This window comes from Amblyomma maculatum, chromosome 4 (assembly GCF_055883805.1).
Source record: "Amblyomma maculatum isolate TAMU_Amacu chromosome 4, ASM5588380v1, whole genome shotgun sequence".
Taxonomy (NCBI): Eukaryota; Metazoa; Arthropoda; class Arachnida; order Ixodida; family Ixodidae; genus Amblyomma; species Amblyomma maculatum.
The window spans coordinates 118,739,644-118,761,901 of NC_139347.1; the positions used below are offsets into that span (position 1 = coordinate 118,739,644).

Consider the following 22,258-nt stretch of genomic DNA (forward strand, 5'->3'; position numbering starts at 1 on the left):
ACCACGATGAGGCATTAGAGGCTTTCGCCTTAAAATTTCAGGGGCATGGCTCCATCGTGTGGTAGCTGGTAGCTAGCACGACTGGAAACTCATTTGTCATAGGGCTGTTTAACATGACGAACCTCTTGAAATGTACAAATTCGTAGAAGCTGCAAACTCGGGCTTCTCATTTCAATAGTAGAGTGAGGGGAATCGAATACTCCAGAATCTTTTCATTCCGAGCCAGGTATGGCTACCTTTAGACAACGCAATGGCATATGTGCGCTTTGGTTAAGTGGGGCTATATATCTACATTCGGCGGTCTTGCACAGAATATAGTAACATATCATAGTGTTGTAAAGATTGTGTCTGCGATAGCAGAGGCGCAGAATAAAGGTTCAGTGATAACAAGCGTGGCAAAGGGCATGTGCGCAAACAACAAGCGGCAAGGGAAACCGCGGACAGGAGCAGTCGACGCTGTCGCCTTATGTCCTTAAAAGCGGATGTTAAATGCCCGCTACCCTCCTCAGCTTTTTTTCATAGCTGTGACATCATATTGTACTGTAATAATTTACCACTCATATATCTGGCTGTTGTGTTAGTATAAATACTATACAACATAGTGTTATAACTGTAGCAATTCAGTAAGGTTTTCGCAAGCCCAGCGCAGATCGTTTCACTACGTGCCTAAATAGACGAGAAAAATGAAACATTATTTTATTCGGACTATTATAAAATAAAAAAGGCTTATAAGGAGAGCTTTAGTAGTTGAAAATCCTACAGTATTGTCTTTCCGCTGCATGTTCTATTTATCATCAACCAGCCAAATCATCGCAGATGTCAGAAACAAATTCCTCAATTCTAGGTGTCCACTTAAGTCTGCTTAGGGCAGTAATGCGAAAGTATTAAGAATTTTGTCACGCCGCGTGAGGAATTCGCGCGACACTACGTACGCTGCGTACCTTGGTCGCACTGAGCAGATGGCGTATGTGCATGGCGCATTTACATAGGTTAAATGAAGGAGTTGGGGCGATGAAACGTGATGAAGAGGAGGCGAGAGAGATAAAAAACTTTATTCCCTTTTGTTATGGTAGCGGGCCACGCATGGCCTCACTGCACTAGATGCGTGACAGATCACGTCGCTGCAGCACATCCGGTGGCCACGTGCTGGCGGTCTCCTGCAGGTGCCGTTCCGTCGCGCGCTGTAAGGCCTCCCATTCCTCCCAGGTGGAGAGCTCCGATCCCGGCGGGGGAGGATCAGCAAGACACTCCATCAAGATATGTGTTAGGGTAGCGGTGGGATGGAAGCACAAGGAACAATATGGGATGAAGGTACCCGTGTGCATACGTGATAGTAGGTAGGGGGTGGCGTGGGGAGGGTTGGGATCTGCAGGTGGCGCCACAGGATTTGATGGTGAATGGTAAGGGATGATACTCTACGGGATGGTCGGAAACGATACTCTACTATCGATCATATCCATACCATCAACCTGGTGATCGAAAAATGCTCGGAATATAACCAGCCCTTATACACAGCATTCATTGATTACGAAAAAGCGTTTGACTCAGTAGAAACCTCGGCGGTGATGTAGGCATTGCTAAATAAGGGGCTAGATGAGCCGTACGTGAGAGTGCTGGAAGATATATATAGTGGCGGCACAGCAAACATAGTTCTGCATAAAGAAAGTAACAAAATTCCCATAAAGAACGGTGTTAGGCAAGGAGACTGATTTCCCCAGTACTATTCACAGCTTGTTTAGAAGTATTCAGAGACTTTGAATGGGAGCAGTTAGGGATAAGGGTAGATGGAGAATACCTCAGTAATCTGCGATTTGCTGATGACATTGCCTTGCTAAGTAACTCGGGGGATGAACTGCAAATCATGATTGATGACCTAGACAGGAAAAGTAGAAAGGTAGGCTTGACAATCAATATGCAGAAGACTAAGGTTGTTCAACAGCCTCGGGAAGAAACAGCAGTTTACGTTAGGTAGCGAAGCACTGGAAGTAGTAGGCGAATACGTCTACTAAGGACAGGTAGTAACCGCAGATCCGGACCATGAAAAGAAACAACAAGAATAAGATTGGGATGGAGTGCATTTGGCAAGCACTCACAGTTTATCACTAGCAGCTTATCGGTATCGCTCAAGAGGAAAGTCTACAACAGTTGCACCTGTACTCACCTATGAGGCTGAAACGGGGAGGCTAACCAAGAGGGTTCTACTTAAGTTGAGGACAGCGCAGAGGCTTATGGAACGAAAAATGGTAGGGGTAACATTAAAGATAGGAAGCGTGCATATTGGGTCAGAGAAATAATTCAAGTTACTGACATCCTAGTGGAAATCAAGAAGTAATGGGCATGGGCGGGACACGTAGTGCGAAAAGAGGGTAACCGATGGTCGTTTAGGGTAACAAACTGGATTCCAATGGAAGAAAGCGTAGCAGGGGGTGGCAGAAAGCTAGGTGGGCGGATGAGGTTAAGAAGTTCGCAGGGGTCAAGTGGATGCAGCTAGCACAGAACCGGGTTAATTGGAGAAATATGAGAGGCCTTCGCCGTGCAGTGGGTATAGTCAGGCGGATGATGACGATGATGATGATGGTTAAGGATAGCGCTGGCGCTCGGCTCGACAGGCCTGCGTCAGCTCGCTGAAGGTATGCATGCGCTGTCTCGAGTCGTCCAGGCCAGAGAACGCCGCCTCCCGGTTTATTTGTCCTCGGGCTTGAACATGGGCAGTCTCATGACCAGGATTTCTCGAGTGCTTAGGCACCCAGATCAGCTCCACTTAGCGGTATGGTTCAGGAGAAATCGATTCTAGCATGCGGTAGGTGGTCCCATAGATCCCACCTCTGGGGAAATTTAGTAATGGAGTTTTGGAATCGGGAATAGTGTACCGAGCTTCAGTGTGGGCAATGGCAGCGGCTATTGCAGCCCCCTCTGTTGATTCTGGCGTGGAGGTGGGTGGGAGGGGGACAGAGAGTAGTGTGCACCCCGTGTTGTCCACAACCGCCACTGCAGAGCACGTGCCCGCGCAAGCCGCATCCACCCATACGGCTTCCTTCTCGGAACAGTAGTATTTATGGAGGGCGCGTGTGCGGTGTGGTAATTGCATGGGAGGGGTTTGACTAGAAGGTGGTGGCGTATGAGTTTAGGGAGGGGAAGAAGAATGGAGTGGTTGGCGCGTATTCAGATACGTAGTCTATCAAGTATATGTCTACCTGTAGCGGGTTTAGTCAGTCGTAAGTATTGAACTTGTCTGTGAGCTTCAACGGGCTCCCGTATAGAGTTATGGCGTCCTAATTGTAGGAGTTTGAAGTTTGTGTATGAGGGCGTATATGGAGAGCGGTTTTTGTATGTGTTTATGAGGAGAGGCTCTAAGGTGGGCCTTTCCCTACGGAATAGTTTCAGATATGGAGCTGTATACAAGATGTGCCTCAGTAAGAAGGCATGGATGAAGCGGCAGATGTAATCTTCTAGTTTTTCGTGGAGTGTTTGGTGGAGACGCGCCGGATATTCCAGTGCAGTTCTGTTTTTAAGGTTTTTGATAGTGAAACTATAGTCATCATCATCAGCAGCAGCCTCATTATACCCACTACAGGGCGAAGGCCTCTCTCACATTCCTCCAACTAACCCGGTGCTTTGCTAGCTGCATCAACTTGACCACTGCGAACTTCTTAACCTCATCCGTCTACCTAACTTTTTGTCGCCCCCTGCTATTCTTTCCTTCCCTTGGAATCCAGTTTGTTACTCTAAGCGACCATCGGTTATCCTCTATTCGCGCTACATGTCCTGCCCATGCCCATTTCTTCTTCTTGATTCCGCTCGAATGTCACAGACGAGTTATTATATTACCCAGTCTGCACGTTTCCTATACCTTAATGTTAGCCCTACCATTTTTCTTTCCGTAGCCCTCTGCGTTGTCCTCCACTTAAGTAGAACCCTCTGTTAGCCTCCACATTTCAGCCCCACAGGTAAGCACAGGTAAGAGGCTACTGTTGTATACTTTCCTCTTGAGCGATACTGGTAAGCTGCTAGTCATAATTTGCGAGTGTTTGCCAAATGCGCTTCATCCCAAACTTTTCCTCCTTGTTATTTCCCTTTCATGGTCCGGATTTGCGCTTACTACCTGTCCTAGGCAAACATATTCGTATACTACTTCCAGTGCTTCGCTACCTAAGGTAAAGTGCTGTTCCTTCCCTAGGCTGTTGAAATTACCTTAGTCTTCTGCAGATTAATTCTCCAGCCTACCTTTCTGCTTTGCCGGTTAGTTGATCAATTATTCTTTGCAGTTCGTCTCCTGAGTTACTTAGCAAGGCAATGTAACCAATAAATTGCATATCACTGAGGTATTCTCCATCTACCCTTATCTCTGACTGCTTCCATTCCAAGTCTCTGAATACTTCTTCTAAGCAAGCTGTGAGTAGTAATGCAGAGATAGTGCCTTCTTGCCTAACACCTTTCTTTATAGGAATTTTGTTACTTTCCTTATGGTGTTTATACGTATGGTGTTTACCTCCAGTATCGGCTGGACATCCAGAGTTATGTTGATGGATGTCGTAGGAAGGGTGCCGGGTTTTGGGTGTAGGATTTGGATTTCTTATTTGGTTGGGGAGCACGTGAGGCCATTATTGTGAACATATTGTTGTATGTAGGTGGCTGCCTGCTGTAGTGTTTTGTATTTGCCCATCGTTGCCTGTAGGAGTCCTTATGGTGATGTCATCGGTGTGTGGTGTTGGTCAGAGGTGCGGTACGTGGTTGAGAGAAGCAACAAATGGGATGAGGGCAGCGTTGAATAAGAATGATGACAGTACAGAGCCCTGTGGGGTACCCATTCCTTGAATGGTGTAGGGGAGGAGGAGTGGGGGCCTATATAAACCTCTGCGGTCCGGTTGGCAGGGAAGGAGCGGGTGTAAGAATATATTTATGTCCAACATTTAATGCGAAATTTGCGGTGATTTTGGCGGTGTGGTGGGTGTCGTAAACGCTTTGGAGTGGCCTAAAGCTAGTATAGCTTTAGTTTGGGCTGGGATAGTGGGGTCAAGGACGCTGTGCGCGATTTACAGCATGACGCCTTGCGCGTTTAGGTAGGGACGAAAACGATCATGCTGTTTTTATTTATTATTTATTTTTATTTATAGGTACTGCGATCTGGTACAGATCATAGCAGGGTGGGAAAAACAAAACGAAATACAAGCATATAAACGCACTCAAATTCATAAAATTTGCAGGCACTTTTCAAACATTAGTAAAGAACTTTGAGTTACAGTCTCGCTATTAAGTTTATTCCATTCCGTAATTGTCCTCGGAAAGAAAGAGTATTTAAAACAGTTATTTCGCGCGTTCACAGGGGTTATTGTTAGTGCATGCCTTTGTCTCGTATTATAACCTGAAGAGTAAGTAATATAATTGGAAGTGTTAATATTATAATGACGAAAGAAAGAGTATTTAAAACAGTTATTTCGCGCGTTCACAGGGGTTATTGTTAGTGCATGCCTTTGTCTCGTATTATAACCTGAAGAGTAAGTAATATAATTGGAAGTGTTAATATTATAATGACATTTTACGAGCTGGAAAAGAAACTTTAATCGGCAGATACGATTGCGCTCAGTCACAGAAGGTAATCCACTACGCTTCACAAGCTCGCTGACAGACGCACGACCATATGAATTAAATACAAACCTAACGACCTTATGCTGTATGCGCTCAAGTTTAAGAATGTTAGTTAAGGTGAAAGGGTCCCATATAATTACGGCATATTCTAACAGTGGACGGATGAAGGAGTTGTAAGCTAATAGGCGGACACTGGGCGGAGATGACTTCAGTGAGCGCCTCAAGAAAAAAAGTTTGCGCAGTGAATTAGCTACAACCGCATCTATGTGTTTTGTCCATGAAAGGTTGTTAGTAATCCATAAGCCCAAATATTTATATTCTGTTACCTCCAATAATGATGTGTTGTTAGTACCGTACACAAAATGAAGAGGACTTTTCTTGTGTGTAATTCTCATGAAAACGGTTTTCTCACAATTAATACACATCTGCCAATCGTTGCGCCACGCAATCACCTTTTCTAGATCATTATTCAAACACAACACACCTGGTCATCAACTGAAGAAACCTCTTTGTACAATATACAATCATCTGCGTAAAGCTTCACGCGGACAGAAAGGCCAGACACAATATCATTAATAAATAGCAAAAATAAAAGTGGTCCCGAAACGGATCCCTGGGGGACGCCGGACACAACCTGGGCACTGTTGGAAGAAGTATGGTTTAGGGTGACAAATTGACATCTGTTTGAAAGGTAGGCTGTGATCCATGTAAGTATCTGGTCGTTTTTTATATAATAGCTTAGCTTATGAATTAGTTTGTTATGCGACACCTTGTCAAATGCTTTGCGAAAATCCATGAATATGGCATCGGTTTGTTTTCCCTGATTAATCGATTGAGCGAAATCGTGTACTGTCTCAACTAATTGTGTAATTGTAGAAAACCCACGCCTGAAAGCATGTTGAACATTTGTAAGTACTTTGTGCTCTTCCAAGAAACCTAATATATGTTTATGAATTATGTGTTCTAAAATTTTACATGATGTGGACGTTAGGGATATAGGCCGATAATTCTCAGTGTGTGCTTTTTTGCCGATTTTGTGCAAAGGTTTAATCTCGGCTGTCCGCCAGTCATCCGGTAAAGAACCATAACGTAAAGATCTAGTGTATACAATTGACAAGTATTTCGCGCACCACTCTGCATATCATTTCAAAAATGCGTTTGGTATCTTATCGGGGCCTGAAGATTTTTTCACGTCAAGATCCAGGAGCAAATTAAAAACACCGGTCTCTGAAATGACATCAGTTATGGCAGGGAGTGATACCGAAAAGTTGGGGACACAACCATTGTCTTGTGTGAATACCGATTGGAAGAATTTGTTGAACGCAGAACAAATCACCGCCTCATCACGTACACATTTGCCGTCTACAATAAATTCATTCGTGGAGGAAGACTTTGGCGTGATTTGGCGCCAGAACTTCTCAGGAGACGTTCTAATGAACGAAGGCAGGAACGTTCCGTAATATTTTTCTTTGTCGCAAATTAATTTCTGCTTAAGTTGTTCGGAAATTTCTTCCACGATTGGTTTTAATGATATGTTTCTATTTGATTTCTTTTTTAATCTTTTAAGCTTCGCTGTAAGCGCAACGTCTCCCGAGAGATCCATGGGTTACAGTAAACAGTTTTTTTTTTTTTTTTTTTGCAATTTTGGGAACAAAACGGTCAATACAGTCGGAGACAATATTTTTAAACGACAGCCATAGGTCATTCACGCTAGCAGTACTGTTTCTAAAGCTATCAAAACATAAATCAAGCACATCCAGAATAGACTCATCATCAGCACGCGAAAAATTGGGAAAGAAATGCACATTATTCTGGCTATCTGGGTATACATTTGACAAGCTCAGAAGTACTGCTTTGTGATCAGATATCCCATTTGTGACATCACAGGTTATGAGATTACGGATAGCACCACTTACAAAAAATAGATCAAGAATGGATCCTATGGCTCCTTGCATACTCGTGAAATTATTTACTACTTGCAACAAGTCAAATGTGAACACAATGTCGAGCATGGTAGAATCAGCATTATGGGCAGAGCGTGATGAAAAATATTGCCAATCAATATTAGGTAAGTTAAAATCCCCAGCCAGTATTAGTCTATCGTCTGTTTTGACATGACATTGTATATATGCTCTTAAGTCTTCCAAGACCGTAACAGAAGAACTGGGAGGCCTATAGAAAACACCAAGAACAAAGCGAACCTTGTTGATGTATGTTTTACAAAATACGGCTTCAATGCCCGGAGCATCAGGCATTCTAAAAAGTTGCAGTGATGATTTAAACAAAATTGCCACTCCACCACCTCTTCTGTCACGGTCACCACGAAAAACCTTATAGTCCCTAGGTACAAATTCACTGTCAAATACTTCACTGCTCAACCATGTCTCCGTAAGCATGCCAACGTCCGCATCATGTGAGAACAGTAAACCTTCGAGTTCTCCAACTTTATTGACGACGCTGCGACAATTTACTTTAAGAATTTTGAAATCCGGATTGTTTCCTTTCTGGTGTCATTTTTTATTCCTCGGGATTTTATACCGAGCGTTTCTTACATTATCCCATCAGAACATATCACCATCGATGCTTAACTTGTCAAAAACCAGCTTAACTTTTGCACCGTTGCTCTTTTCCTGAGATGCGCTTTCCCATAACTTTTTTCTGATGTCACGGATTCGTTTTGAAAAGTCTTCACTAACTGAAAAATCTGTGCCTTTCAACTTCGGGCATGCCTTCATTATTGAAGCCTTCTCTCGGTAGTCGCTCAGTTTAATGATGACAGGGCGGTTCTTTTTTGATTTCATACCTATTCGGTGGCACCTTTCAATGCTGCTTATTGCAAGTCCCAACTTCTCGTTAAAAATTTCCTCAGCTATTCTGCCTGTAAGCTCCGCTTCTGTTTCTTCATTTTCTTCTTTTAATCCGTAAATCAATAGGTTGTTCCTACGGCTCCTGTTTTCTAAGTCATCAGTTTTGTTTAACAGGTATGAAACGGTGACTTCTAGTTTATTTACAGTTGACTTCAGGTCCTCTACTTCCGTTTTTAAAGTATTGATAGTTGTTACCTCATTTTCAAGACTTTTAATTCGGTCTGTCAAGCTATCTATCTTTTCTTCGAAAGAACCCTTTTTTGCCAAAATGTCATTGACAGACGACGTCAGGGTGTTTTGGCCCAAGAATAGCTGCTGAAGCATTTCCTTTTCCGTCATTTCTGGGCCTGGATTTGATTCTATGTCACCACATTTTAAAAGATCCTCTTGGAAAGAATAAACGAACGATAAAGCATTCCTTATACACAGTGGGCAGGGCAGCAGCAACAGAAAGCGGTTGTCGCTACGATAACAACAGGCAGATAAGGAGTTACCAACCTGCGCAATGAAGCAAAACGGGTTCTTGAACATTGTGCTCGATGTGCTGCTGCCGAGCCCACTTGTTGCAGGCGGCGATGAGAGTCTTCTTATATAGGCGTCGATGTCCCCGTGATGTGACGTCCCCTGTGATGGCGCAGTCGCAGAAACGATGATGATAGGCACGTTGGGGTCCTTATTCAAGCAAACATCGGCACGTGCTGTGGTCTCAAAGCAAACGTCATTCGCTTGATGTAAAAGCAATCGGGAGGAACCTTGACCAAGGCAGGATGGTCGTGTGACCAGCAATACGGTTAGCACCTGCGCAATGAAGCAAAACGGGTTCTTGAGCATTGTGCTCGATGTGCTGCTGCCGAGCCCACTCAACTCAAAACTCAAAACTTGTGGACAGAGGTCGCACTCGCTCATGTGATTTTAAGTCGGTTCAGTGCTACGTGTTCCAGAAGTTTACCGAGGCAATAAGTGATGCAGATTGGTATAAGGTTTACAATTGAGACTTGTTTGTTAGGTTTGGGGATGAAAATGATTTTAGCGTGTCGCCATGATTGGGAGGAGAGTGCCTGCCTGCCAGAAATCATTGAAATATTCTGTAATTTGTGTGACGAATACAAAGTTTAGGTTGTATATCATCGTGTTAATAATTTTATCGGCCCCCGGTGTCGAGGATGTGCGCAGGGATTGTATGGCGTCGAACGAACTTCCTGTTCGGTGTTCTGCGTCGAGGTCCGGGTTATGTGTACCTTTATGTGCTGGGAGGGAGTTGTTAGTGCCCGGTGCAGTGCGTGTAGTTTTGAGTTGATCGATTAGGTCTGTGTGTGTGAGTGGTGTGTTGTGAATGAGCCGACTAATGTGTTGGTGCGTGGCTAATCTGGAAATATTAGGGTCGAGGAGGTGGCGGATGAGCTACCAAAGTTTTTTCTGCTAAGCTTACCGGACATTCCGTTGCAGATGTGACCCCATGTTTCGCGGCTAAGAGTTTCGTCGGGAGATTTGAGTTGGGCTTGAAGTGCCACGAGACGTTTTCATAGTTTCCGGTTGTGTTTTTGTTTCTTCCACCTGGTACGGAGATGGCTGTGTGCCGACCAGAGGTGTGCCAGTCGGCTATCTATTTAATGTGTGTACGGAGGTGTGTCTATGGGCCGTGTATGAGTACCGACATCATTGAGGAGGGTCTGAACCCATCCGTCGCTGTCTTGAATGGGCATGTTAAGGAGGTTTTCTCGCGTGATGCGAATGTCTTCCCATTTGATGTGTGAATAAATGGGGATGATTTTGCGCGGTGCGTGGGAGGGAAGCGTGATAAGAATGGGGTAGTGATCCCTTCCCTTGGTTTGCGTGGTACCTTCCCATGTCACTTCTCGAATGGCATGGCATAGCGTGAGGTCGGAACTGGTGTCCAATTGATTGCACATTGGTACCAATGCGCGAGGGTAAAAGGAAGTTGTGTTCTGTGAGCTGGAGTGCCTGTATTTATGTCCAGAGGCGTCTGCCTCTGCTTGTCCTTTAGCAGTACCCCCAGACAATGCGCTGTGAATTTAGGTCGCTGCTAATAAGTAGAGGGTGTGTGCCTGCTGCTTGGCGAATGTGGCGTAGGAGGGCAGTTTGAAGGTTTGTATGAGCTCTGATGGGATGTGATAAGTATTAGCGATGTAGAGGGGCTTATGCTGTTACGCGCGTGGTAATAGTTGTGTTAATATACACGGCACTGGAGAGATGATGGGAATATGCAGTACTGTGACTATTCTGTGGAAGAGTGTTTTGATGCGGGGATTCTCCGTGCCATCGGAGTGTTGAGCGTTGTAGCTGGGGAGGTTGGATTTGCACTCGTATTCTGCAGGAGGATAATGGGAGGGGATAGGTAAGAATTGCTGCAATTTCGCTCACTTACCCCTGAAGCCGCGGTGATTCCATCGCAATAGCGTGAAATTGGTATGATTATTGCCTCCTCTCGCTATATTGACACGTAGATGGGTGATGATAAGAGGTGCAGTGGCTTGGGGGAGGACGGGTACAGTAGGTATTGTGAAGGTGAAGTTGGGTATATGATGGTGCAGAGCAGGGATGAGGGCCTCCCGAGTTTGTTCCATCTGCTGGAGGCGGAGGTCCAGCTGTGTGAATTTAGTTTCCAGGGAGCTCATGATTCTAGTAAGGGTATTCTCCATTTGAGTCTCGAGGTGCGTCATCATTGTTTCAGCGAATTTCGCTAGCTTGCCGTCGATCCGCGACTCGAATGCGACTAGCCTAGCCTCCAAGTGAGCCTCGAGTTTGGCATCGAGTTTTGCCTCCAGGGCTGGGAGGTCATCAGAGGTAATGGAGGAAGATTGCGTGATGCGTTTCTCTTTGGATGGGGGGTCCTCTTTGGAGGTAGTGGGAGTAGTGGGCTGGGGGGAGGTCAGTTTAATGCATAGCGCGAGTGTGTTGCAGTTTTACATGAGACATGATCGGCTGCGACCGTAGTATACTGCTGTCCTGCCTGGACCAGGAAAACTGATCTCTTCGGCGTGTGGTTCGAATCTTGGCGGTGGAAAGTGCCGTGTTTGACTTCGTGCGGACACACTGTGATGACAGGCTTTTTCGATACCACTCATGAACCAAGATGCTTTCGCTTTAAAAGTGACGGACGATCAGGCATAGTTAATGCGCATGCAAAATAGGTGGGTTATCACTTTGGTTTCGGTTCGAGGCTTGGCTTTCAAGATCACGCAAGCCTCAGACAAAGATTCGCGAAAAGAGTTGTAGCTAGTCGTTGAGCACTAAAATGTTTGCGCCATTTAAGGGGGGATGTGGGACTAAAGGGTCAACTTTGAATTGTTGGACCAATTTTGATAAAATGTTTAGGGTTGGCTTATCTGCCTCCTCTTAGTAAACTTGGTATGCAAGAGCAGCCTGATGCGGCAAATATATTCCGCAGCTTTTGATGTCCTTATACTGATCTGACGAAATTTGGATGCGCCAAATTGATTTGAGCGTGTCCCCTCATTTTCAGCTCTGTCAGAAAGCGAGACGCGTAAAGCTCGCGACAAGCTCTCACGCGAACGCGAATCGTGTAGTACGCGCACATGAAAACGCCACATCACTTGCCGGCCACGACACGCATCCAAGAGCCATCCCAACACTAGGGTGCTACAGCTAAGTGTCGCCTTAATAAAGTTTGTCACCACCACCACGAACAAAATGAGCCAGCGCTAGGACAGGAAAGGCTAGAATATTTCTTAGGTTTCATCACTTTAGCACAAATAAAAAAAAACGTTGCTGACATAATGAGTAATTGACTGTAAGACCTTAGGAAAACTAATATTTCAAAAATTATGAAGGTGTACTAGCCGCCTGTGCTTAGATAACTTATAGGTAGTTAATCCGCCTTTTGCGCGAGGATGTGGCGCCATCATGCGGGAGCGGGCAGGAAGCACATTGAGCGGCAGTGTAGCAGACGACGCGAAAGCGCACCATACAAAATGGCCACGCCAACGCTGGTAGAAAGCGAAAGCTTCCCCCCTTTTTTGGCCTCAAAGCGGAAAGTAGTGACAGTGATTGCAGCATATCATGTTCACGCAGTATGGGGGAAGGTAGAGCGTTTTCACAATCCACTCATAGCGCACGTACGCATATACTATCTTCGTATTGTAAGAGCGTGTAGCGCGGGCCGTGTTCGACGTGACAGAATGAGACGCTCTCAGCGTGCAGGTTTTCGGCAGACAGGAGAGCGTGGGGGCAGAGAGAGAGAGAGAGATCTCAAAGGGCAAAGCAGCCAGGGATTTGTTGATGCTGCAGAGCTAGGTGGAATCGTCTCCTGTGACTTTGAGCGGCGCATATGCGCGGGGTGTCTTGAGTTACCGAGCACAATGCGGTCACCGCGGCGCCGGCATGGTGCAATGGGCGTCGCTTCCTCCTCGCGTCATCTACAACCGTGCAGCTATAGGATTTCATCCACGAAGATCGGCACAAAGTCACATATACACACCCCGTAAAAAGGGCATTGTCCCGGCCGGAATGCACACCTGCAGGAAACGCGCTGCATTTTTCTGGCAACGGATGATTCAAAGCTGTAGCCGGTTTCTGGCCTCAGGAGTCAGAACGGATGTGGTCGCAGTGGTGAAAAGGTTCTCGGTGCGCAGAGAATGGTCATTCTGTTGTGAAAGGATCTCCAACGTTCATTTCTGCCTCCGCCGCGATTTCTGCGGAATCAACAACTTGGTGACGCATGTGAATCTCCTACATATCGGATGCGCACCTCGGTCAGGAACCAACCCTGTTCTACGTCCAGAGCGATCCACTCTGCAAGTGAACGAGCATGAATTCTCCAGGAGACTCATTTATTGTACCGGGCGGTTTCCTTGCCGTTGCAAACGGTTGGACGAAGACGACGATTATCAAGCTCCCTAACGAAGTGCATCTGATTGCGTACATTAAAGGAACAAAGTCCGGATGCTTTGGCGTGCACGAAGGCGAGCCTTTAATTAAAAAAAAATACTCTGCGTCGTGCAAGTGTCAAGTGCGTCATATGCTCCGTGCGGCAAAAACACAGATACTACAGGTATGTATGCATCTAAGCGAAATAGGCATGATGAAAAGTACCTACTGGAGTTTTCACCCAGGCTGTAGCGCACCAGTGATAGCTGTTATAAGGATTTCTTCGGTGCGTGATTGCTTCAGTTGCAACGGGGCCTGAAGGCGATGTATTTTGTCCCTTCTTATCTTTATGTGCGAAAGGGCTAGGTAGCTTAGATATCACAGGCGGCTGTGTGCGCTAGGCCGTAATATTTAGCATGTTTTATCGTGACTGCCACCTCACTAACAAGAAAAAAAAAATACGGCGTTTTAATGCATTGCCGTTCGCGAGCCTCATGACCAGCTCAACCACTCGGCTCGCTAACGGCGGTGCATCACAACAAACACCCTTTTTTTTTTCTTCTTTTTAGTCAGGCGGCAGACGCGATAAAACATGCTAAATATTACGGTCTAGCACACACAGCCACCTGTGATATCTGCGCTACCTGGCCCCTTCGCACATAAATAAAACAAACGACAAAATACATCGCCATCAGACGCCCCGAACAAATGCTCATTGCGGCTATCACTGGTGGGTTACAGGCTTGGTGCACACTCCGGTAGATACTTTTCATCATGCACATTTCCTTTAGATGCATACATACCTGTAAAGAACTGTTTTTCGCACAGTCGAGAGCACGCAGTCGGCTGCCAAGGTCGCCCATTCACGTCTTGACGCTTGGTTGCCCTAATCCAAGCTTCACGCCGTTGCAGGTCGCAGCTCGCCGAAGGAAACCTAACAAAACGCGTCTTGCATCCCGGCACGTCCTCAGAGTGGCAGCCGTAAGCGGCATAGGTGGTTGGCATCGTTTTACCGAGGCTGTGAACGTGACCGCGCCTCCAGCCCCCGTGCGTTGGCCATGAGTGCGGCGACGAGAAGCGCCGTCGACGCCGCTCAGTGTGTTTTCATCAGTCGCCGCTGGGGCTTCGCGCATGCGCAGAAAACTCGCGCAAAAGGCGGATTGTGCAGGGTAAAGCTAATTGCAGGTTCTCTGTGAAATTCCTGGAAAAATATGAGCACTTTCAAAACGAGCTTCATTTTTTTTTCTGTTCTCATTGCATGTCACATATTTGACAATTCTCGTTTTTAAGGAATAATTAGGAACCCAAAAGTACGGTATCTCGTTCTTAACAAAATGTTAGTTCACAGATATTGAGAGGAGCTTTCGGCGGAAGAGTTTGGAAACGGTAGTTTTCCTAACGATTCTGCTCTTGCAAGAAGTGCAAACTTAGAAAATGAGTTCGAATATTTTGGAACCTGCTATTCAAGTTTAGGGCCCGAATTAATGCATCAGAGTGGCCTGGTACATACGTTGGACTATCCCTTTACACATGGCTCTGAGGTAACTGCTTTGAGTTGGCTCTTTTTCTCAGCTTTAAAGCTGCCCAGCGTCCTTGTGTGCACCCGTGAAATTCTTCGCTTGGTTGCTTACTGCGCGTGCATCGTCTTCTAGACTCCTTATTCTATCTCCAGCTTGTCGAACACTTTGATTAGCATTGCATCCATTCATGCGAGAACACTGTTCGAAGATTATGTGTTCTGTTTTAGTAAAAAAAAAAAAAAAAAAAAAAAAAAGGTTCTATTCGGTTTACAAGTGAATACGCTGTTTCCATGACCCAAAATATACCTTTAAATTTTTACTTTTAGCTGTCTGCTGTACTGTCGATAGCGGCGGCTTTTTGGTTCAGCTTCTTGCCCACTCTGGGGCGGAGTGTAGAAATCAGTGTTCATCTGTGCTTTCTAAGGTGAGTTTCCTCGCAGAAAAAACAATTAAACTTCTTTTACATTGCGCAGATGACTTCCAAACTTGGCTAGAAGTTTTTTTAATATATGAATGATCCAAAGCATCAAAAAATTTAAAACAAGTTCTTTTGGTGAAAACTATAATTTTTAATCGCGTCGCTCTCAAGCAAAAAGAAATGTACGTTTAATTTTTTCTTCTTCTCTGAGAGTAAAAGTTATATAAAAAGAAAGGCTGATATTAGCTGTTTTCACGTAGCATGAGAAAAAATGTTCACCTTAAACAGCATTTGAGCTCATTTTTAAAACGTTATTGCCAAGTTTCACAAAGAATTGAAATCATTTTAAATGTTCAAGAATTTATTTTAATTTTCTTCAAAGATTATTATTTGTAAATTTAAATCCTTTATTCCCATCCAACCTGTTTGGGATGCACGGATTTTTTTTCCAATATTCCCACTGAGTGTTTGTATTAAAGAACATGTTTTTCGTATAGGCATTCTATTTCCATCACTGCTATGTATTTTACCTTTTTTATCTCTGGTATAATTTGCAACAAAAAAGTGTGTCAGAGATCGATGAAAAACATCTATTTTCCCTCTAGTAATGAAAGGGCTAACGCATTTTAAGCGCGACTTCTTCGTTGGCGTCGTCTTAGTAGTTGTAGTAGTTGTGTGAGCCGCGTGTCAGAAATGATCAGTGGCTGCGTAAAAATTGTATCCAGTAATTTGTGGGTCTAGTTTATGTATGATAGCCGGTATCCAGTTAATGAAATCCTAATAATGAATGTGTGAAACAAATAATAAAAAAGAATAGAAAAAGGGGCTAAAAAGTGTCCAAATGCTCAGAATAGAAAGACAATTTGTAATGATACTAAGAAAATTTCGAGTTTTAATTGACTGGAGTGAAATAGTTGGAAAAATGAAAAAAATTTCAAAAAGGGGATTCAAAGGTGTCAGATTACTCAGTGTTAAAATCCAATGCTTGATAATACTGATTAAAAACATTTAAAATTTGTAATTGATCAAATAATATAAATATATAAAATGAATTGTTAGTTAAATTAGGTTACAATTGCGTCAAAATATTGAGGATCGAAAGGCAATACTTGCTGACGCTTAGCGGTATATAAAAACATTAAAGCGTAAAATAAAAAAAAAAGATAACATTGTCTCAATGGGTAAAGTGCTATTGCGTCACACCCTTATTGGTAGAGCTCCCCCCCCCCGTTGCATCGAATGAAAATAGCGCGTTCCGCTGAACGCGCGCTGGGGTGCGTGCAGTGGTGTCCGAGCTTACCGTTGACATCATCGCCCGGCTGGCTATAAGGGAATAAAATATATTAAAATGAAAAAAAAAACAAAGTTAGACAGCATCGTCTGTAAGCGAATCCTATACCCTTAACAGCGAAGCCTGTGTCACACTAATTTTTTGAAAGGGCAATTTGATAGTGGTGTATTCTGGGTTCGTCTTGTAGAAATGTAGGTGCAATAGCGACGACATCAAGCAAGGCACGTCCAGAGACATTGCATCTAAATGCCCTCGCTCGTCGGCTGCGGTAGCGCCCTAGTAGTCTCATGCCGTGGCCGGTGAAACTAATACATTTGCGCCGCCGATAGTTTGAAAGCTACTCGCAGTGAGAAAGTGTTTTAGCGTAGCCTATTTTAGCCGCACCTGCTTCCTTCCACCTGTACCCTGCGGTATTGGAATGACCGGACAAACATCGACGAAATAGGAAGATGCGGATTTAAATGGGTGCCAACAACCACGGAAAAACGTAGCTCTTATCTGTTATAGCAGTTAAGATTGATTTATCGGCAAACTGAAACAAGCAGAATTTTCTTATTTATTTTACCATTTTTTGCTTTGTTGTGAATTAGCAAAATCATTATATCGTGCATTAATATAATCACAATGCATTGTTTTTTCTGTAATTTCTATAACATTAAGTTTTAGTTTATCTTCTTAAGATAGTTTTCTTCAGATGGGTTTTATTATCGTTGGGGAAGTAATAGCGTGTGAGCATTGAGCACAATGTGAATTTTAGGCCTCCTCATTTGTCGCCAACAGCAGTGCCACCACTACGTTACAGTACCTTCAAGAAGACCGGAACACACACTTCGAGAACTGAAACCACACATTTGTCAAATAAACATAGTACCGAGGGATTCAATGTACCAGTAAATGGATATTCAAAGGCAGTACTCGCCGTCTCAGCTCAATGTGCCAAAACATTCCTGATATGTGGTCAATAAGCTTGTTCCGCCACATGCATAGTAGCACTGCAACGGAGCACCCTTTACAGGCATATTTGCACACTTGTTTGCATACTCGTTTGTCCTATTGTAAAACTGTGAGGCGCAAACTTGACGTATACGCCCATTCCTTGGTCAATGTGGTCTACTTCATGGCTCCTGAGGGCGGATAGCCCCGAATACCTTTTAACCGAGCGCGCTTGAATATGTTCTTAGGGCAGAGATGAACGTGACAGTTTTAATTGCCGACATGCAACGACGACGACTGTTCTTCCCGGAGGACATTTTTGCTCGACAGTGCTCTCTGGAGCTATTCCTTTGAATAAACAGGGTTTTGTAGTTTTGTTTGGTCTTGATTTGGTGGCAACTTTAATCATGATGAATGCGACAGGAACTGGTAAGCAAACGACGAATCTGAGGTACGCTCAATGAAGCCCCAGCCCGCAGCTAGCCACCTTGCACCGCGTCGTCTGCTCGTACCTAAGGGACGATATGCTCCGCCAATTAATTCCTCGCAGTTTTTTTGTGTGTGAATGGAGCAGTGCGCTTTCAGATAGTTATGAAAGCAAGGGAAACTTGTACAACTCTCTCCAGAATATTTGTTATGCTATCGTACAAAGTCCACAAATGCGTGCATATAACCCAAAAGTAAACAAACACAACTAAAATTAGGCTTCTTAGTCACGAGGTGTCGCTGAATGACGTCATCGAGCCTGCAGTCATTGCAAAGTATTAAGGCTTAGCTTTGTCTCTCTTCAGAACTACCCGTTCAACCCGTGTCTGACGGAGGCCCAGTACAAGGAGATGGAAGGCAAGGTTGTTACAGTGCTGAATTCTCTGGACGGGGAGCACCAGGGCACCTACTACCCACTCACCGGCATGAGCAAGGAAGTGCAGCAGCAGCTCATTGACGACCACTTTCTCTTCAAAGAGGGCGACCGCTTCCTGCAGGCGGCCAACGCGTGCCGCTACTGGCCCACCGGTCGCGGCATCTTCCATAACAACGCTAAGACCTTTCTGGTATGGGTCAACGAGGAGGACCACCTGCGGATCATCTCCATGCAGAACGGCGGAGACCTGAAAGAGGTACGTAGGAAACATGCTTACTACTTGTAGTTTTATCAGCGACGAACTAGGTCATTTTGGCAAAAGCTTGAAGACTAGAGATGAATATTAAATGCAGGTCTTATTGCAGAAATGATATTTTGACCATTCTCGAATACTACAGCGGTGATGGCGAGGTGGTTTTTGTTGGGCATCCAAATTAACTTTTATCTTTTCCATCTCTACGAACTCTTTTCTAACGGTTTACACCTAAGAAACGTGGCCGATCCTGGGAATAATCAGCCGTGGGCTTAATGTATGAAACTGATATAAGGTGCTGGGTATCCATCACCTGGTTCAGAATTCAAAGACATGTATACACGTGGTTCTGTGATGTTCTGTTCACAAAAGACGCATCGCCGAAGCGCGCCCGCCGCAGATGCTTACATCGCAGTAAAACAATAACATAATTCAGTATAAACCGCCTACATGTACCCTTCCGCACGCGCTCATGTGCTGATCAATTAGAGGACATGGTTTCAACGCAAAACGGTTTGTGCTGCGTATATGGTCGACGCGGTGTAGCTTTTCTTTTCTCTGCGATTAGGTACGCGTCGTCTGAAAATATTTACTTTCAAGCAATGGGTACGTATGGAGCCGCAATCGCTCCTCGGCTGTTAACGCATTGAAGAGGATTTGGGCTCACTTTGGTAGTCTCCACAGGACGCCAAGGAGTTACATGATGCGTACCAAGGATGCCGCGAACGATTCAAACCTTTATCTGTTGTTTTTCGACAGCGGCTGGCATGCAACCTTATTACTGTGAACATAGCGCACGTACCGATTCTGTATTCTTTGTTTGTTCATGCTCGTTGTCGTGAGAGGCTGCTTTATCATTTTTTTTTTTGTCACGCAAGATGTGTCGAAATGTATCTAGAAGATTACGGCCACTCGCGTGTGTTTCTGCAATGTTCAAGGTTATGCTAGTCATGGTTTAGTTCTTTATCTAGATGTTCCTTCGCCGCCTTTAAACTGAGCGTTGACGCGTGAGACGGGCATTCTCTGTTAGACGACCAGATAGCACGTTTGTTGCTATCGCCGCCGCCGAGTTGTTTAGTTCTTTTGCAGGCGCAAGTCAATCTTCTGTTTTACTGTTTACGGCCTTGTCATCGCCGTGTGACACTACCTCTGCAATGGTGAATGACTAAATTTTTTAGCAAAAGTTAATTCCCTGCAGTTTACGCACAAAAAAAGCCGCTCAAAAGAAATGTGAGTGCGCATGCTGGCAACACGTTTCGTTCATCTTGGCCTTAGTCTAGGTGTCCTAATATAGCAAAAACAAGCCGACCACGCACTTTGCAGGTGTACGGGCGCATGGTCCGAGGTGTGCAGATTATTGGGAAGAAGCTACGTTTTTCACGGGACAGCCGCCTGGGCTACCTAACCTTCTGCCCTACCAACCTGGGTACCACCATCCGAGCCAGTGTGCACATCAAGCTGCCCAAGCTGGCCTCTGACAAATCCGTGCTCGACTCTACTGCGGCCAAGTACAACTTGCAAGTTCGAGGTCTGCAGTCTTGTCTTCGTGCTGCTAGCGTTCACTTCGTCTCGCAAAATGTTCACGTATACGCACTGGCATTCATGCAATCGGGAAGGGCGCCATGTCCCACGCTTGCACATACTTGTAGGTTCATTAGATTGACACTATGTCTGCTTCCTCCAAACAGCCACATAGCGGTTGGCATGTCTACTGTTCGCGCATTTACACCTACGGAAAATCACATGTCCAACATTGTTTTTTCCTGACAGCATCCCGCTGCTATTCACAAGAGTTGGAAGGATAAAGCAGCGGTCGTTCTCCTGTAGAGGTCGATGATAATGAGCACTGTTGCATGGCCTCTCTCGTCGAGTTATAAAAATGCCTAAAAGCTAATATGCTAACAGAAAAACTGTAGGTGTTCTGTAACACACAGTGGAAGTCAAGCGCGTATTGATGGACACCATGTGGTTCAATAGTATTGTAGAGCAAATTAGGAGTACGGAATCGACTCGGGCGTTTTTGCTAGTAGTAGGAACGAGTCTGAATTGTTTATTCGTATTATTTAGTAGATATCAAGACGAAGACGAATGCAGTCAACAGAGCCAGATGATCAGGCCGGAGGGGAAGAAAAGAAAAATTACAGGTATGCGCGGGCTGCAGTTGGTGGCGGACCTATGTAATTGGGGACGTGAGAGGCCTGTATCAAGCATCGAACAAAGCTATGTACAGTACATGGTGGTTATGACGATTGTATGTTCTGCCACTTAGTGCATTCGAATTAAAAAATATAGAAGGCAGTGGACTCAGAACGCCCTCGAGAAGTGTAACGCGCCTCGAGACGGCCTCGTGAACTTCTGAGTGCGTTCCGATGCCTCCCAGTAACTGTAGTTGGGGCCTTATTTGAAATCGAGCCCGAGACGTGAAGCCAGTAACCCCTGCCCGGGTTCAATATAGGTCCCCAAATATTTGCTTTAGATAACCCAGCCTCGGTCTACTATATCCTATGATGGGCCCAGGCCTAAGCTGGTCTGGGCAGCAGCATAAATGGTAAACTTCTGACTGCATTCGAGTCGACACCCTGCAGCACCAGCATAAAAAGTTGCCGGCAAAGGTACTCACACCAGGAAAACGCTTGAATATGGTGATCTGGTAAAAAAAAAAAAGAGGCGATAAGGTGAGCTTTCCCGCTGGTTGTCTTGAACAATGGTCTCGCCCTTACCTTCCTTAGCAACGAAGGAACTGTGGTGAGGGAAGATGTACGGTTGCGCGCGATAGTATACGGTAACAGAGGCTGTGTGAGTAAACTTCATATGGCACATTCCAGCCGATGTGATATTCCCACTTCATGAAATATTTTGATCAGCTAGAAATAAACTAGTTGATATGGTTAGTTAGGCCAGACAGTGAAAAAAAAAATTGAGAGGGAGAATTTTAGAGAACATAAAAAAAAGGAACAAATAAAGAAGAATGAAGAATAAAGTTTTAGTTTTAGATGGTAAGGATAGAACCTCCAGCGCACTCGTTGGAATACCAGGATGTGAAAGGAAAGCAGCTAACTGATTTCCAGTCCCACATTGATGCAGGTGCGTCGGCCAAATTTTTCACTGCAAAAAGCACTTCACATACTAAACAAACAACTGCTCCTTCTTTTAAGAGGAGGGGTAGTATTTCTAGATGTGTTAGGGGCTCGGTTAGAGTATACCTTATAGTCAGCTCGGTCAGCGCGACAATGCTCAGCGATTCTGACAAATTGTACGTTGTCCGGGACACTGCATTTTGCATTACTAGGCTGGTATTACAGGGTTAAAATGCGTTAAAAGATGGTGTCCGATAGTTTTAGCATAGACACGGGTGCTACTGAAAGCTTCCCATGTGTTAGAGTCATTCTTGGATTGAAGAGAACCAGCTAAACAAGTATATATTTGCGGCGCTCTGCATTGTACCACTTTAATTGTTTGGCTACTTGGATTGACGCTGAAGTTATCACGGGTCATGACATTCTTTCCGTAACCATTGGGTACGTCATCGCCTGGCTTCGCTTGCTGACATGGCCTCATGCTAGGCGTGGGTATAGTCCAAGCAGCCGAGAAACGTATTTGTGCTGGCTAAGTCTTGGAGGAAGACGAATGTGGGATGGATGTTTTAAAATTAAAAGTGCCGTAATTCTGGCTGCATTCTG

The 22,258-nt window shown here is 44.9% G+C and overlaps 1 protein-coding gene across 1 annotated transcript in view; it reads left to right on the plus strand.

Moving 5' to 3' along the window:
• LOC146192232 (arginine kinase-like) overlaps window positions 1-22,258 on the plus strand; it is a 44,800-nt gene that overhangs the window by 17,663 nt on the left and 4,879 nt on the right. Inside the window, exons 3-4 of the mRNA XM_084602400.1 lie at window positions 18,255-18,581; window positions 19,902-20,106. Coding sequence (XP_084458526.1) covers window positions 18,255-18,581; window positions 19,902-20,106 — 532 coding nt within the window. The remainder of the gene's footprint in view (window positions 1-18,254; window positions 18,582-19,901; window positions 20,107-22,258) is intronic.